The sequence below is a fragment of the Martes martes genome (assembly GCF_963455335.1).
Source record: "Martes martes genome assembly, chromosome: 6".
NCBI lineage: Eukaryota > Metazoa > Chordata > Mammalia > Carnivora > Mustelidae > Martes > Martes martes.
In genome coordinates, this window is record NC_137893.1 from 120,512,029 (window position 1) to 120,528,490 (window position 16,462).

At 47.3% G+C, this 16,462-nt stretch overlaps 1 protein-coding gene across 2 annotated transcripts; it reads right to left on the minus strand.

Annotated features, from left to right (window-relative positions):
- Positions 1-7,911: 7,911 nt before the first annotated feature.
- Positions 7,912-16,370, minus strand: NFKBIL1 (NFKB inhibitor like 1). 2 transcript variants are annotated; one of them, XM_080807152.1, is made up of 4 exons: positions 16,248-16,370; positions 14,843-15,119; positions 8,900-9,121; positions 7,912-8,724 (listed from the first exon to the last, which is right to left on the minus strand). In XM_080807152.1, exons 2-4 carry the CDS (start codon positions 15,105-15,107, stop codon positions 8,135-8,137), a joined length of 1,077 nt encoding a protein of 358 aa, XP_080663278.1. In that variant the 5' UTR covers positions 15,108-15,119; positions 16,248-16,370; the 3' UTR covers positions 7,912-8,134. The 2 variants fall into 2 exon arrangements, with proteins under 2 accessions (XP_080663278.1, XP_080663277.1); XM_080807151.1 differs by lacking the exon at positions 16,248-16,370 and adding an exon at positions 15,505-15,641.
- Between the last annotated feature and the right edge of the window lie 92 nt (positions 16,371-16,462).

Genomic DNA, 16,462 nt, shown 5'->3' on the forward strand with positions numbered 1-16,462 from the left:
TCTGAAAATAAACTTATCCTCTAAACTAACCCAATCTTGTTTCCTACAGCTAATTTTGAAATCAACTCATCTCCACACCTGACCCTATAGTTAAACCTGACTCAAAAGTCAAGTCCAATCGAAGCCACAAAACTAAAGATGAGCTTTCTCCTGTTTTATTCCATTATTCATCCATCTCTTCATTTAAGGTGCTTTTTTTTAACCCCCACTTAAGAATTGCCTACTATGTGCTGGGCACTGTGCTAGGCAATAAGGAAATAGAGGCAAACAAAGCAGACATCCTAGTAAGGCAAGGCAGTAAAGAAATATACAGAAGTCAGTAAGTAGTGCTAAGAGGAAACAATACAGGGGACGTGAGGAGTGGCAGAGAACTGCTTTAGACACAGTGGTCAGGAAGTCCTCTCTAAGTGGCATTTAAGCTGAGACCCAAATGACAAATAAGAGTGACCAGCTGAAGGTTTAGGGGAGAAGCATTCCAGGCAAAGGGAAGAGCTACTGCAAAGGGTGGAAGGTAGAAATGAGCTGGGGGTGTTGAGGGACAGAAAAGGAACTGATGTGGCTGGAACAGAGAGAGAGCAGGAGTGGGGTGGGCAATGAGGTCAGAGAGAGGAGGCAGGAGCCAGATCACGCAGGACTGTTCAAAGAGAAATAAAGCAGCTGGCTTTTGTTCAACCATGGGAAGCCTTTGGAGGGTGTATATACGTATGTGTGTATGTGTGTGTATAAAGGCAGAGGGGAGGAGAAGTGGGTGGGGAGGAGGAAGAGGACAGTGAGGAGTGAGGCAGAGGCGACTGGATTTATGTTTTTTAAAGATCCTGGGTAGCTCGGTCAGTTAAGCATCTGTCTCCAGCTCAGGTCATGATACCAGGGTCCTGGGATCGAGTCCCACACCCAGCTCCCTGCTCAGTGGGGAGACTACTTCTTCTGTCTGCTGCTCCCCCGCTCATGCTTCTTTCTCTTGCTCGCTCTTTCTCCCAAATAAATAAATGAACTCTTAAAAAAAAAAAAAGATCTTGTCTAGACTGTGTTGTAGGAGGAAAGAATGAAAGCAGGGACATCAGTTAAGAGACAATGGCAGCGATAGGAGGAGAGAAGATGGTGGCAGCCATAAAGATGGAGAAAAGTAGACAAATGTGGGATATATCTCAGGGTAGAATTGTCAGTACTCTATGAGAGAGTGGATGGATTTTAGGGGGTGTTGGAAGATAGGGAGACTGGGAAGAATGTGGATTCTGATGAAGTAGGAGAACAAAAAGTTCAATTTTGAATATGTTAAGTCTAAATCCATTGGGCAGACATCCAAGTGGAGAAGACGCTTGGCAGTTGGATAGAAGTCTGGCTTTCAAAGGCAAGGTCAGAGCTAGAGAGACAACACTGGGAGTCATCAGCATGAAGATGGCATTTAAAACCATGGAACTGGAAGACATGCTTTGTCTTGTGCTTCCCCCTATGACCTTCCAGGTATTTATGTTTTTTTCCATCATAATAAATACTATGTACCTTCCATTCTAAATTCCAGAGGCAGCAAACTCTTGTTTCCAGAAGCAAAACCCTCCAGGCTTTTTCTTCTCCTGAACTTTCACTGGGATCTAACCTCCCTGGATTAGACTCTTTACCCCACAGGACACTTCTACCAATCCATTTCACAATATGCAGTGGAACTCCTCATAGATTAAAATTCTCTGTCTCATTTTTCAAAGACTCTTCCTCTGGCATAGAACTTGGATTTGCCCTAATGATTCTCGTTTTCTCTTCGGTGAAGTCTGCTCTTCCTTCTACCCAATCACAAGGGGCAGAGGGCAGAGGAGAGACCACTAGTCAGCACCACTGGTAACCTCCTTTTCTTCTCTTGAAGCCCGTGCCTTCTGCATTTGCCACGCTCTTCCTATCTGCTCAGCAGTCTTCCCTACCAACATCTTTATCACATTCTTAACAACTTTAATTCTAGCTCAGTTTTTCTCCATATCGCATCCCCACCAACATCTTTAGAGACTTTAAAACCACACAAAATTATCTCACACAGTCCTCTCAGTGCTTCAACTTTCTCAGTTACAAAGCTTTACAGCCTCTTTCCCTGCTCCTGTTTAGGCACCCATGAGCAAGGTTGTATCTCAGACCTCAGCATCACTTGAAAGGGCTACATCTTTGAGATCTTGAGCTCCAACTTTTCCCTCTCACAACCCCCATTCACTTTTCAACCCCCCAACTCTTCCCTCCCATCATACTAGTTTCTCCATTCTTACCAAGACTTCCAACCCCTCTTCTTTCCTTGTTTTCCTTGTCCATCTGGTTTAACTTGCACTGCATGGTCAAACATTTCAGCTACTTTCACTAGCACTTTATTAGTTTTTATTATTATTATTTGTTTTAGAGAGAGCGTGAGCAGGGGGAGGGGCAGAGGGAGAGAGAGAGTCTTAAGCAGGCTCCATGCCCAGGGCAGAGCCCAATGTGGGGCTTGACCTCAGGACCCTGAAATCATGACCTGAGTCAAAATCGAGAGTCAGGTGCTTAACTGACTGAGCCACCCACTAGCACTTTAGGATCACTTGGTGTTCTACCAAGATGACCTTGAAAAACTTGTTTTGGATAAACTCAGTGGTCTTATTTTGGGGGCTTTCTCCTAGGCTGCCACACACTGCAGGAGAGTCATGTCACCAGAAGGGGTCTTCTGCTCATCCTGGCCATCTAACCTGAGAGGGCCCTCAGGATTTCTCAATCTTCTTTTCTTGATTTGCTGTTCTACTCCTGCAGGTGATATTCTAAATCTCTGTGCCTCTTACACCTCAATTTTACCTCTTAACTCTCAGTTGGTGAAGCTGTCATCTATTTCATTGAGCTTAAGGCCACCCAAGCTGATCTCTTCACTTCCTTCTTTTTTCTTCACTTTATTTACATGTCATCTTTTTTAAAAAAGAAACTTGAATACAACTTGTATTTTATTTATTTTTTATTTTTTTAAAGATTTTATTTATTTATTTGACAGACAGAGATCACAAGTAGGCAGAGAGGCAGGCAGAAAGAGGGGGAGGTAGGCTCCCTGCTGAGCAGAGAGCCCAACACGGGACTCGATCCCAGGACTCTGGGATCATGACCTGAGCCGAAGGCAGAGGCTTTAATGCACTGAGCCACCCAGGCGCCCCTTATTTACTTAAACAATTTTTTAAAAAATTTATTTGAGAGAGCGAGCAAGAGAGAGTGATCAGGCACAAGCAGGGGCAACAGCAGGAAGAGGAAGAAGCAGACTCTCCCCTGAGCAGAGAGCCCAAAATGGGACTCCATCCCAGGACCCTAAGATCATGACCCAAGCCGAAGGCAGATGCTTAACTGACTGAGCCACCCAGGCTCCCCCCAACTTTTTTTTAAAATTAAATTTAAATTTAAATTAATTTTAAAATATATTTTTTCATTTATTTGAGAGAGAGAGCATGAGTTGGGGGAGGGGCAGAGGGAGAGGCAGACTTGGGACTGAGTAGGGAGCCTGGCCCAGGGCTAGATCCCAGGCCCCCAGGGTCATGACCTGATCCAAAGGCAGACGCTTAACCGACTGAGCCACCCAGATGCCCCATCTTTCTTTTCTTTTGACTCTGAGAAGAACTCTTTATCCTGTCCAAGCCTGATCCTTTTGCTCTGTATTCCACTTCCCGTGTCTTTACTATATTTTCCACCCCACCCCTCCCATTTTCAGGATCTTTCTCTCTTCGTGCGCCCTGCTTTCATTTCACAAACATGTTCAATTTTATTTCTTGAAAAAAATCTTTCCCTGGACTCTGTTTTTCTCTCTGCCATTTCATCTCTCACCTTCCTTTTCTGTGTGATGTCTCGAGACTAGCCCCCTTAACTACCCACTTTTTTGGGAACTGGTAACATTTTCCTCATCTGTAAAATTCGTGGGTTGCCCTAGAGATGATTCTTAGTTATCTTCCATATTCACCATTCTATGACTTTGTACCCACCACCTCCCTTTCCTCACCTCCCACTCATTCCTCAACCTATGTAAAGTGATTTCTGCCTCTCTGGTAAGTGGAAACTGTTTTCTCAAAATTTGTAATTGTCTAGTTCCTGAACCCAAAGGATCTTTCAACCTTCCCCTACTCAACCTCTTTGAAACATTAGATGTGGCTCTGTCTCTGCTTGGCACACCCCTCCCTTGCCCTACTTCTCTGACCGCTTCCCCACCTCCCTCCTTTATTGATTCCTCTTGCTTAGACCGTCTTCGGGGCTCTTCTGGTCATCTTCTCTCGAGGATCCTGCGCACTCCGAGGCTCAATCTCCACTAGGAAGGGAATGATGCCCGAATCTACCCCTCCAGCTCACACTTTTCTCTTGAGCTCCTGACCTGCTTGCTGGAAATCTCCGCCTGTTACGGCAGCACGTCAAACTCAGCAGGCCTTCCTTGAACACTTGATTACTCTAAGAAGGTGCACCTCCCTTATGACCTGTAGTTGTTACCTGTAGTTGTAGATTGTTTATCTCATTAGACTGCAAGTTCTATGAGGGCAGTGACTTTATATTTCCTTTAAACCTTTTGTCTAGCGGAGTGCTCTGCTCCTATCAAATATATTTTTGTGCTTAATCAAAATATATTGCCTCAGTGTCTGAAACAGAATTCCTTATCGTTCCCTTCAGCTTGGGGTCTCCTTCTAGGCTTAGGGAATCATCTTTCTAATCCCCTAGGCTCAAAATTCAGAGCCATCTAAGGTTCCTCTTCTAAGATTCCTCCCACTGTCCCATCGGTTGTCTTGTGCTAATGACTTATCCTCTCAAAGTTTTTAAGATCTGTTGCCTCCTTTAATGCTGTTTGGAAGTACTCGGACCTAAGTGAAAGTACACAAGTTTTGGAGTAAGATGCGCTTAGTGTTAATCCGCTACTTTTTCTCCATGTGGCCTTAAGCAAGTTCAGTATGTTTATGAGTCCTGGTTTCCTCTTTATTTATTTATTAAAATACTTTATTTATTTATTTGACACAGAGAGAGAGATCACAAGTAGGCAGAGAGGCAGGCAGCGAGAGTGGGAAGCAGACTCCCTGCTGGGCAGAGAGCCTGATTCGGGGCTCGATCCAGGACCCTGGGACCATGACCCGAGCCGAAAGCAGAGGCTTAACCCTCTGAGCCACCCAGGCACCCCTGGTTTCCTCTTTATAATGGAGATCTCCCACCCACCTTCTGAACAGTTGTTGGCAGGATTACTCCTGTTAGGAAAGGGCTTGACATGGCAGGTGTTCATAGAATGAGTAATTGATCGTTGCTTTCTTTACTCCTCATCTGTAACCCCTGCAGCACTCTCCTGTTCTCTCCCTCTCTTCTGCACAGCTAGCTGCCACTAGCAGCTAGTGCCACTAGCACTGAGACATATAGGAAAAGGTCCCAGACCCTTTACCTTGGCCTCCTGCGGGCCTCTCTTCAACACGTGCTTACTCACACCTGTGCTTTGTCTCAGGACATTCATCTTTTCCTCAATATACTGTTTTCTGACTCCTGGTCTCAGTTGAAGCCATTTCACTTGTCTACGGAGTCTGTCTCTTCATCTCTACCCATAGAAATTCTGCCCGTGGGGCGCCTGGATGGCTCAGCGGGTTAAAGCCTCTGCCTTCAGCTCAAGTCATAATCCCAGGGTTCTGGGATCGAGCCCCGCATCAGGCTCTCTGCTCAGCGAGGAGCCTGCGTCGTCCTCTCTCTCTGCCTGCCTCTCTGCCTACTTGTGATCTGTTTGTCGAATAAATAAATAAAATCTTAAAAAAAAAAAAAAAAGAAATTCTGCCCATTCATCAGCACCAGTTAAATGCCCTCTCCTGGCTCAGCATCCTCCCCCACCCCTTTTCTGTATCCACTATGTCTTACTCCCCAACATGTACTCAGCATCATGCCCTGAATGACAATTAGGTATAGACCTCGCTTCCCCTGTTGGAAGGCAAACTTGCAGCAGTCTGGATTTCTCTTTGGGCTACTTGTTGCTCATTTGAACTACACTGAATAGAGTCCCTCCCAGATCCTTTTCCTAGCTTAACTCAAGCTGGCCCCAAGCCCAATCCCCCAACTGACCCTTTTTGATCTCACTGGTCTTGTTCCCTAATCCTGTTTTTCTAACCGAACCCCAGCACGTCATCCTTCACCAAGAATTGATTCCTCGTTCCAGCTCTCGAGAGCAGATGCACACATTCACACCTCCCCAGTGTTTCACAGTAGGCACTGAGTCATCCCTTGGGGATCCCTGGGCCCCCCTCCCTGCCCCCACCACGGTGGACAGGATGCCTGCTGCCTGGCCCCGGGGGGTCAGAGGAAGCCAGGGCCTCTAGGGCTCAGTATTTTTGTCAGCCTAGGAAACAAGAGACACAGAAGCGGAAACCCTGTGGTCAGAGAAAGTGAACAGCCCTCATCTCAGGGGAACCCCCAAAAGGGCTGGGGGCCAGACACCAGGGAGGGACGTTGAAAAGAAGGTGGTTTGGGGGCCAGGTATCAGGGCTTATTTTGATTTGGTTTTATGTAACTCTTGCAGAGTGGAAACGATGCGCTTCAAAACCAGAGAAATATTTGCCGGATGGAGGAGCAAATTTGGACACCAAAGGTTTCTGTTGCTTATCTCTCAACCCCCAGCTTAGGGATCCTAACCCCAACTCCCCCAACTCCCCCCAACTCCAAACCTGGGCTCTTTGCATGCCACTTCCGAAATCTTCAGCCTGTGAGAGGAACCGGACGCCTGGGTTGCTCACAGCTTGCAGGCTCTTCTCTGAATCACAGCAGCTTCCTCTCACAGGATCTTTCTCACCAGCCCTTCCTCCTCCTGACCCTGAACAGATGCCTGGTCCCTGGGAGGCCTTCCATCTCCTGGCTGTCTTCTCCCAAGGTCTTGGGCCCACCCCGTGTTCCCCTGCTTCCACGGGCTTCCCTCCCTATGCTCTACCGCCCTCTGGGTTGAGTACACCAGGGCTCCACACCTAAAAAATTCATTTCTGATTCTTAAGATTCTCTGTTGTAGACGCATGTAGACTGCATACGCCAGCGCATGCCTGTAACTTTTCTTTTCGTGGCATTCCCTGTTGTGTCCTGGAGGATGGCAGTGGCGTTTGGTACTGTCTACAACTTCCTCTCCCCGTTCTGGGGAGCCTGAGTGGAGATTGAGTACAGAACAGAGAAAGAGATGGCGCCAGACCCCCTCCCACTGCCCCTCAGGACCTTTTCCTCAACTTCAGCAACAGGGGTGTATCTGGAAGGCCAAGTCTAGACTGCCCAGAGATAAAGCCTAGGTGTGGGAGAGGGGCAGAAGCTGGAAAGGACTGGGGCCCTGGAGGAGACATAGGATTGAGGAGCTAGAGGGGAGACGGCCTTGGGTGTGGATCCCTGGTTGCCCAAGAACAGACAATCCAGGTTACATAATTTGGCTCTTTCCACCTCCTTCCCCTGCTCCTAATTTTAGCAACCGAAATTCCACTCCCCCACAGGGCTCTTCCTCTGTCCATTCTGCTTCTATCCCATCCTCCCACAACCTCCTCATGGCCCCCAGCTCCAGCTGCCCCCAACTCAGATCATTCAGTGACTCAGCAAAGGGAAAGCCCTGTGTTGGGGGGAGGGGGTGTTCAGTGAGGAGGAGGATGTGGTTCTGGCTGGGGAACTGGGGAGAGGAGGGAAACTGGTTTTGTTCCCTTTTTCGTCTCTGTTCATGTCTATTTCTCCAGCCACTGACAGTGGAGGAGCCCAGCGCAGGGAGTGGTGACTGGTGGGCAAACTGGGTCTTCTCAGAGCTGCCTTTGTGGCTGGGCAAGCAGGGCCTTCTTGGCTCCAGCTGAGAGCCCATCTTGGTGTGTACGTGCGTGTTGCAGGTGTGTAGGAGCTGCGGGTTCTGGCAGGCGGGGTGGGAAAGGAGATGTCATGTATGATGAAAACCACAGCAATGGAAAAAGGCAGAGACACTAGGAGTGAGATGTGGAACCAGGTCTTATTAGGAAATGGAGGAGTCAAGGAGCAGTGGTGGTGGCCCATATCCTCCCCACTCCCACTCGTTACAAGTTTTGCTCCCACCCCATATCCTTTGCTGCATAGCATCAGCCTCTTCCTTGTCGTCCCCATACCTGACCTTCCCCTCACTACTGCCCTGCCTCTAAGGCTGCACTCCCTGCAGTTTCTCACTCTTTCCCTGGGGTCACTTGAGGGCCTCTGCATGGCGGTTCAGGGCTTGAGAAAGGGCCGTCACAGCCCCCATCACGCGGCCCAGCTCCCAGGTCTCAATCTGGCTTCGGAATCGCTGCAGGAAGCGGTCAGGGTGCCAGCGGACCTGCTGGACCCTCAAGTACCTTCTCAGGGCCCCCTGCTCCTCCAAGGGGGGGCCCCTGGCCACCAGGGCTGCAGCCATGGCTTCCGGGTCCCCTCCCCCAGGGCAAGGCCAGGGCACATCGCCAAAGCGCCAGAGGCTACCCCTCCCTGCTCCTCTTGGGTGTTCTGCCCTGGGCCCAGCCCTGGCTGGCTCTGGCCCTCGGTCCCCACGAGCCTCCTGTGCCCTCTTGGCTCGGCTCTCACGCAGTTCTTCCTCCTTGGCCCGGGCTCGCTCTCGGAAGAGCCGCTGCTCCTCCTCCTGCTGTTGCCAGCTGTGACTGGAGCCCTCAGCCCGTGGGGGTCGGCAGGCTCCCTCTGCCTCGAGCTGCTGCTGCTGGTGCTTCTGTGCATGCTCCCGGGCCAGGCGCTCTGACCAGGCAGAGAAGGACTCGGGCTCCTGGGTCTCATGGGAGGCATCATCTGTTTGGGAGGGCAGGATGGGGGCCGGGAAATGCTGTTGAGGAGGTGACAGGCAAGAGGGGAGGGCAGTATAGAGGAAGGGGGTAGAGAAGGCCAGCAGAACATGCATGCGGTGGGTACAGGAAAAGCAGTCAAGGGGAAGAAGGGCAGCTGTGGATGGGAATGGATTCCTCACCTTCAAATCTCCCAATGACCTCTTGCCACTCATCCTCCAGCTCTCCCCGCAGCTTCTGCCTCCATTCCCGCTCCTTAGAGGCCTCGTCCTCTTCCTCCTCTTCAGCAGAATCCCAGGGGGGTCCCCAGCCCAAAATTTGCCCAGGGGTCTCCCCATCCTTATTCTTTATTCCCATAGCAGAAGGGCAGCGACTCAGCAGTGGCAGGAAGAAGTCCGTGTAGGCTGTTGGTGGGAGAGCAGTGAGCAGAAATTAGCTGGGACTCCCATTCCTTGACACGGCTGCCATCTTGAATCCTGCTGGTCACTCACTCCCTTGGTCCTACAGCAATGGAAATGGTTGCCCACACAGAAGCCTCCTGGGTATTAGGAAATCACTGTCACTGACAAATATTTACTGATAGTTTACCACATGCGTGAGAAGCAAATATTCTGATCCGAGTCCCTACAAACTATTTTAGTGTCCTAGGAGTTCTACTGTGTTAAATGACATTTTCCAGCCTGCCTCCAGACACCCTGGGCAATGTCAAAAACCTCTAACTATGTATTTCATTTTTGGTTTGAAAATATTGTCACTTTACAACTCTTACTGTGTTTCTGACCCAAAGCTATAATTCAGACCGGTAAAATAACTGAACATTTTACTCTGCGCCATTATAAATATATAAATAAATAACAGGAACCATTTCATATCACTTTTCAATAAAACTGAGTAAAATAAATGTTTTCAGGGAGGGGAATTTCTCTCAGCCAACCTCATACAGTGCATTCTGGGAGAGGGGTGGGGAGGTAGAGGGTCTACACCAGCAACAAGTTTAAGCCACAAAAATGTTCTCAGCAGCAAAGCAAGCTCTTTCCAAATTGACTACTGATCTAGGGCAGGAGAAAGGGGCTGAGATAGAGGGTCCCACCCAGGCGCTGGCTGACAGGAGGGTGGGGGTAAAAAGAAGGACTGATGTTCCTGAACTCTCCTCTTCCTTTTTCCTGAGCCCTGACCTCACTGCATCCACTCTAGCATCAGCTGAAGTCCATGCTGCCCACTTTATGGCCAGCCTGGCACTCTACCCCTGGCCCAGCCTACTGCCTATGGCCACCAAGCACTTCTTTCACTCCTGGGACAGAGGAAGGTGAGTGAGGCACCCTCCCTTCCTGTGGACCTACTTTCTCTCCTTAGGGCAGGAGGAAATAGGCGGCCAGTCCTTAAATCTTTACTTTGTGGTGCTGCCAAGTACTGGCCACCTGGCAAAAGGATGGGACAAGGGAAGGGTTATCCTGTCACTGCCAGGAAGGTAGGAAGGTAGGATAGCACAATGGGCCCACCTTGGCTGGCCAAGGCCCATCGCCCGCCACCCATCATCTCTTGGTACACTTGCGTGCTGCCCAGCTTAAACCCCAACAGGATGAGAGGAGGAGGGGCCCTTCTCTTTACCACTGATGTGACCTGTCACCAGCCCTCTCCACCTGTCCCACCCAGCAAATACCTTGTCCTGTCTTTCAACTGCTTACTCCCCACTACAGTTCACAGCAGGTACGAGGATAGGTGCGTGTTCAGGCTTGCACAGGTTTTTAAATTCGTGGATTTTAAGGACTATAAAACATGGTAAGTAAAATATGGTACAGAATATTCAATAACCCCTAAAAATGTTCGTGTGTGGAAAAAGCTGGCTATAAAACTATACATAGGATTCAACCACAACTGTGTAAAAGAAGAGGCCAAATCCTATGGTTGAAAAAAAAGACAGACTAGAAAAAAATATGTAAAAACTCTATTCTCTGGGTGGTAAGACTATGGATGGCTGTCCTCCAATCTTATTTGGTTAATATTTTATTTTATTTATTTAAAAATTTAAAAAAGATTTTATTATTTACTTGGCAGAGAGAGACAGCGAGAGAGGGAACAGGAGCAGGGGGAGTGGGACAGGGAGAAGCAGGCTTCCCACTGAACAGGGAGCCTGATGTGGGGCTCCCTCCCAGGACCCTGGGATCATGACCTGAGCCGAGGGCAGATGCTTGACTAAGCCACCCAGGCACCCCTGGTTAATGTTTCAATGTGAAAGGGATATAACTAATGAGAAAATTTTCTTTTTAAAGAACGAAGAATACATTTAATCACTGTTAACAGTTTGCTGTGGTCCCTTCCGGTCCTGTCTGGGTACAAATGCATACACAGGATGACTTTTTTTCAGAGATGTCATCATGCTATATGTTTTGTTTGGCAACTTGCTTTTTTCACCTACCATCTCATTCGTACTTTTCCACAGGAGCGTACACACTCTACCTCATTCTTTTTTATGACCATGTAGTGTTCCGCTATGCGTATGAAACAAACATCTCCCCACGCCCAGTCAATAGACTTTGTTTTCAAAAATGTTCAGCCTCCTACATATGTCTTTGTAGACTCCTTACAGTATTTCTGTGGGGTAGATTATCAGAAGTGGAATTTCTGAGTCAAAGGACATGAGCGATTTTACCAAACTGCTCTCAAATTTGTGCCAACATATACTCCTACAGAGAATATAAGAATGCCTGTGTTGTCCTTTACCAAGATTGAGTATCATCAACCAATCCTTTTAATTTCGCTCATCTGATATATGAAAAAAACGATCTTATTAATGAAATTTACTGTACTTTATATGTTCCTTGGCTTTTTCTTTCTTTCTTTCTTTTTAAAAAAGATTTTATTTTTAAGTAATCTCTACTCACGACCCTGAGTAAGAGTCACAAGCTCTGGTGACTGAGCCAGCCAGGCGCCCCTGGCTCTTTACTTCATTTGTGAATGACCTGTTCATATTCTCTGCCTACTTTTCTCCTAGATATTATATATGTAGACACGAGAATTCTTTATATATTATAGATATCACCCCCTTGTGTCAAGTATTTGTAAATAATTTCTCCCATCTTTGAAAAGTTTTTATGTAGTTAAATCCATATCAATATTTTCTTTTATAGCCTTTGGCTTTACTGCATCCTTAGAAAGGCTTTCTCCCCTCTAAGATTATAAAAATATCCTCTTGTGGTTTTTTCTATTATCTTTTTATTTATCTAAAAAAACGTAGGGGCACCTGGGTGGCTCAGTTGGTTAAGCATCTGCCTTATGCTTGGATCGTGGTCCTGGGGTCAAGCCCTGTACAGGGCTCCCTGCTCAGTGGGGAGCCTGCTTCTCCCTCTGCCAACTGCTCCCCCTGCTTGTGCTCTATCTCTCTCAGATAAATAAATAAAGTCTTTAAAAAAATGTAAAAAGTATAGTACAATAAGCACTCCTATTCCTCCCACAAGGTATGTTACTGTTCTGTAATTTTTGCAACATTATTTTGTCTTCAAGAAATAAACTATCATAGATAAAACTAAAGATTTCTCTGATGCTGCCTTCTAAATTTTATTCCCCTCCCCAGAGGAAACTCCTCCCATGAATTTGGTATGAGCCCTTCCTGTCACACTTAGATCTTTAAGCAGCTATACTTCTGAGTCAGGTATGAGGTAGGACTGTTCCTCAGATGGGCCAAATACTTCAAGGTTGTTTATTAAATAGCTCGCTGCCCTCTGGTGATTTGAAATGCCACCTTTATAATCAATTTAGCAGTACAGATTGATTTCCCAGTGTTCTTTAATTAGTGTGGTGTACTTTTATATTAAGAAAAATATGTATGAAAAAAAATCTGAAGTAAACATGTACTTTGCCTTAGTGACAGAAGCACTGCTCTTTCCCTCTCCATTTTGAGACGTGATTTCTACCTTAAAGGGATGTTCACACTAACTGGCACAACACATTTTTGAAAGACACCAATATTGGAAGCTTATATTGAGTGATGATTGAGGCATGGAGGAAGAAAAGATAAGGCGGGGTCGGGGGTCAAAGAGGGCTTCAAGGAGGAGGCAGGGCTTATGTTGGGCTGGGAAGGGAGGATAACTTAGCAAAGTAAAAATCAGATGGATGGGAAGGCAACAGGTAAGAGACAGGCAGTCTTGTGAAAAACACGTTTGGGGTCACTGAAGACAGAGCTACGTAGCTGGAGCTGCAGGTTTGTGGTTGTGCTATGGTAGGAAAGGCTGGAAAGGCAAACGGAACATAAACCAGACAGCTCAGCTATCTGCAAAACAGGGCCACAGCTTACTCCTACTGTGCAGCTCAAAGTGAGTAGCGGATGGTAGAGGTCTGGTACTGTGCTGGCACAGAGTAGAAGTGCACTCAATGTGACATTAAAAAAAAAAAAAACCACCAGGCTGCCTTTGGACTTTCTTCTTTTTGCAAAGACTGTGAGAAAATGACCTATTGTTTCTTAGTGTTCACTAGTTCTTGTTGTGTGTAGAGAATGGTTATTGTCTGACTAATGTATGTTTATACGAGGGTCTTTGACACATAAGACCACTTCCCCAGGAGGTGACGGGTCCCAAAAGGAAGTTACCAAAAGCCATTCGTTGGCATCTCATTGGTTGTGACCACATAGCCCAGTCAATCCAGCAGGAACTGCCTCACCCCTTGCACCTAATTTGGGAATGGGGGAAAACCTCCCTTTCCTCAGGGGATCCTGGGTCATTTCATCTGTTCAAAGAATGTATTTGCATTTTAAGACCTAATGGTCTCTAAAGCAGCTCCAAACGGAATGAAATGGGCCACTCTACCGAAGAGCCATAAGGCCACCTGGTGGCAGGGCTGTCAGGGAACAGAAGAAGTAAGGCCTGAGAAGATACCAGGGCTTGGTTGGGAACTGAGGGCAGGCCCCCCTTAGGAAGACAACCTGTTGGTTAGGATATTTCAGGAAGTTCCTGAACCTTCAAGACCCTAATTTCCTCATCTGTAATTGGATAATAGTATCGATCTCATACGCTTCTTAGATGTCAATATAATGAAGGAAGATCCTACTACGAAAGAGATTTTTATTACTCAAAAAGCCATAATTGGGTAATATAAGAATAAAAATAACAATACTTTTCATCTGGTGGGTGCCAAACCTGTACCAAGTGCTTGCCTCATTTACTTGTCACAACTTCCATTTAGAGAGGCAAGTTAAAAAATAAAAAATAATAATTAAAAAAAGAGATTAAAATTGGGCTCATGGAAGTTAAGCTGCATGTCCCTGGTACACAGCATGTAGGTGGTAGAGTCTGAACTTGGAGGAGGTCTGAAATCCGCCACAGGGTTCTCTGCTCTCTTGCCATGTTTAACGTCAGCTGTCAAATTAGATGCCTACATTTTGCAAACCTCCTCGTTTTAAGTTTTTGGTTTTTTAAAAATCTGAATATGCCAGCCTATCTTACTATATTAAAGGGAATTAAAGAAAAGGTGTTTTTTTCCCCCCCTATATGGGGAAAGTTTTGGGGGTAAGAGGGGTTTCTGCTGGGGAGCTAGAAGATGGTAATAGTAGCAATCAAACTGGGTTGTTCATTCCAACCTAGGGATTTTCCTCTACTGTTCTTACTTTAGAAGGAAAATCTCTAGCAGGCGAAAATTGCCAGAGGGTTTTATCTTCCTAAGGGCTGCTACCTCTACAGAGCTGTGTCCATTGTCAATAGGTCCCCATCTGAAACCCTCAGTGTCAAAGGTTTTTCAGAACTCAGATGTTTTTGGGATTTGGTAGATCTGATCTGAAAGTACATACACTGTATATTCAGTAGCTGGGGAGGGCCTGGGCACCTCCAATAACCAAACACATGAATGTTTCTGTGGAGAAATGTATGAACATTGACATCTGTAGGATGAAAACGACTCACAGTCTCGCTTTAGTTCAGGTTAGTTTTTCTCACCAAACGAGTCTGGTGAAAAATGTTTGGCTCTTAGTGTTTTTGAGTTGCAGAGAGGACAGTGAACGGAGTATGGATCTGTTTAACAGGAACACTACTGGCCAATATCTATTGTGTGCTAATCACATGCCAGTTGCTCTAATTACATATTGTGTCATCACACAATACACAATACATCACACCTTGTTCCCCACCAGGAAAACTCACCATCAGGGCCCTGGCGGGCAGCAGCGTGCAGCGCCGTGTCCCCGTGGCGGTCCTGGTGGGCAGGGTCAGCCCCAAGCCGAAGCAGCAGGCACAGGGCAGGGGCATCATGGCGGGCACAGGCCCGGTGCAGTGGTGGGGGTTGCCCAGCGTCTACATCGAGGCCTGGGTGTCGCTGGAGGAGGGCCTGGGCCCGGACCAGCCGTCCTGCAGACAAGTAACGACGGAAGCGACGCTCTCGGCGTTGGCGGTGGGAAGTGGAGGCCATGGAAGTCTTGGGCTGAGGAAGAAGGAAAAAAAGGCAGCTGTCAGGGCCCCAGCCTGGCCTGGTCCCTCCCCCGCCGCCCCTGACATCCCCTCTTGTTCCTCCCTTTGGCCCGCCTTCTTCCTACATCTTTAGCAAGAGATGAGGCCTCTCCTAACTCTCATCCCTCAGCCAGATGCTAGGTTTGAAAAAATTTTTGAAGGGGGCTTGGGTCACAGATTTTTTAACGTAAGATTTGAGAAAGGGTAATTGCTTTGAGGCTCATTAGCCCAGATAATTTTTAATAGGAGACTTTGAAAAAGACAAATAAAGAATGATGGGGATAATTTATCAACAGAAATCTGAATTTAAAAGTCACAAATAGTTTCAAATAATGATCTAGAAATGGAATATGATGTACCCGGCAGACAGATGTGGAGGCTTCTCCCTCTGGGACCTGGGGGGAGGGGTTACTCATCAGACCTGCCCCCCACCCCAAGTACCCCCAGAGCTGTAGGCCCGAGGCCTGTATTTAAGACGCTCCGAGGAAGGGAAGCGGGAAGGGCGGAGACACTCTAGGCTGGCGGAAATGGCGCAAGCCGAGACGCAGGTAAAGGGCGGAAATGAACGCGTTACCGGATGTCGTCTCTCTCTCTCCGAGGGGGCGGTGTGTGTGTGTGTGTTTCCTCAGTCTGGGCTCGGGTGGGGAACTTGGGAATTTAGGATAAAGGGTCCGCCTGAAACCGGAAGACTGGACGACAAACGAGGAAAAGGAGACCAGCATGCGAGAGTAAAAAGGCAGATTTAAATATTTATTCTCTCCTCCCCGAACCGGGAAGAGAGAGGAGACGGTTCAGAGATAGAAGATAAGAGAGAGAGAAAACAGGGGAGATAAAAAGGATTAAAAATCATAGTGAAAATGGAAAACCACAACTAAAACCACGACGAGGCCAAGAATAGGGCTAGATTTAAAAAGACGTGTAAAGACATAAAGAAACAACTGTAGGAGAAGGCAAATGAAATGGATGCAGAAATTTAGACTTGGGAAAGATAAAGGGAGATGGAAACGGGAGGAAGAGAAAAAGAGGGGAAGAGAAGTAGGAAGAATTCAGGGAAACCCACCATCCTCTTCTCCCAATACGCGACACATGTTGACTTCCTTACCTTCTCAGTCCATTTTCAGCCCCTCTGTGTCTCCTTCTCACTCCTCTCTGGTCCTGCCCCCACTCCTGGACGTTCCGACAGGGAAAACCCTGCACCTGCTGCGATGGTGCCAGACAGCTTTGGGCCTTGTCTCTGCTGCTCCCAGGTGGTCCTTTTGGGTACTGCCAGTGTAGACCTGGGAGAAGAGGCCAGCCATCAATGGGAGGATCAGTTTG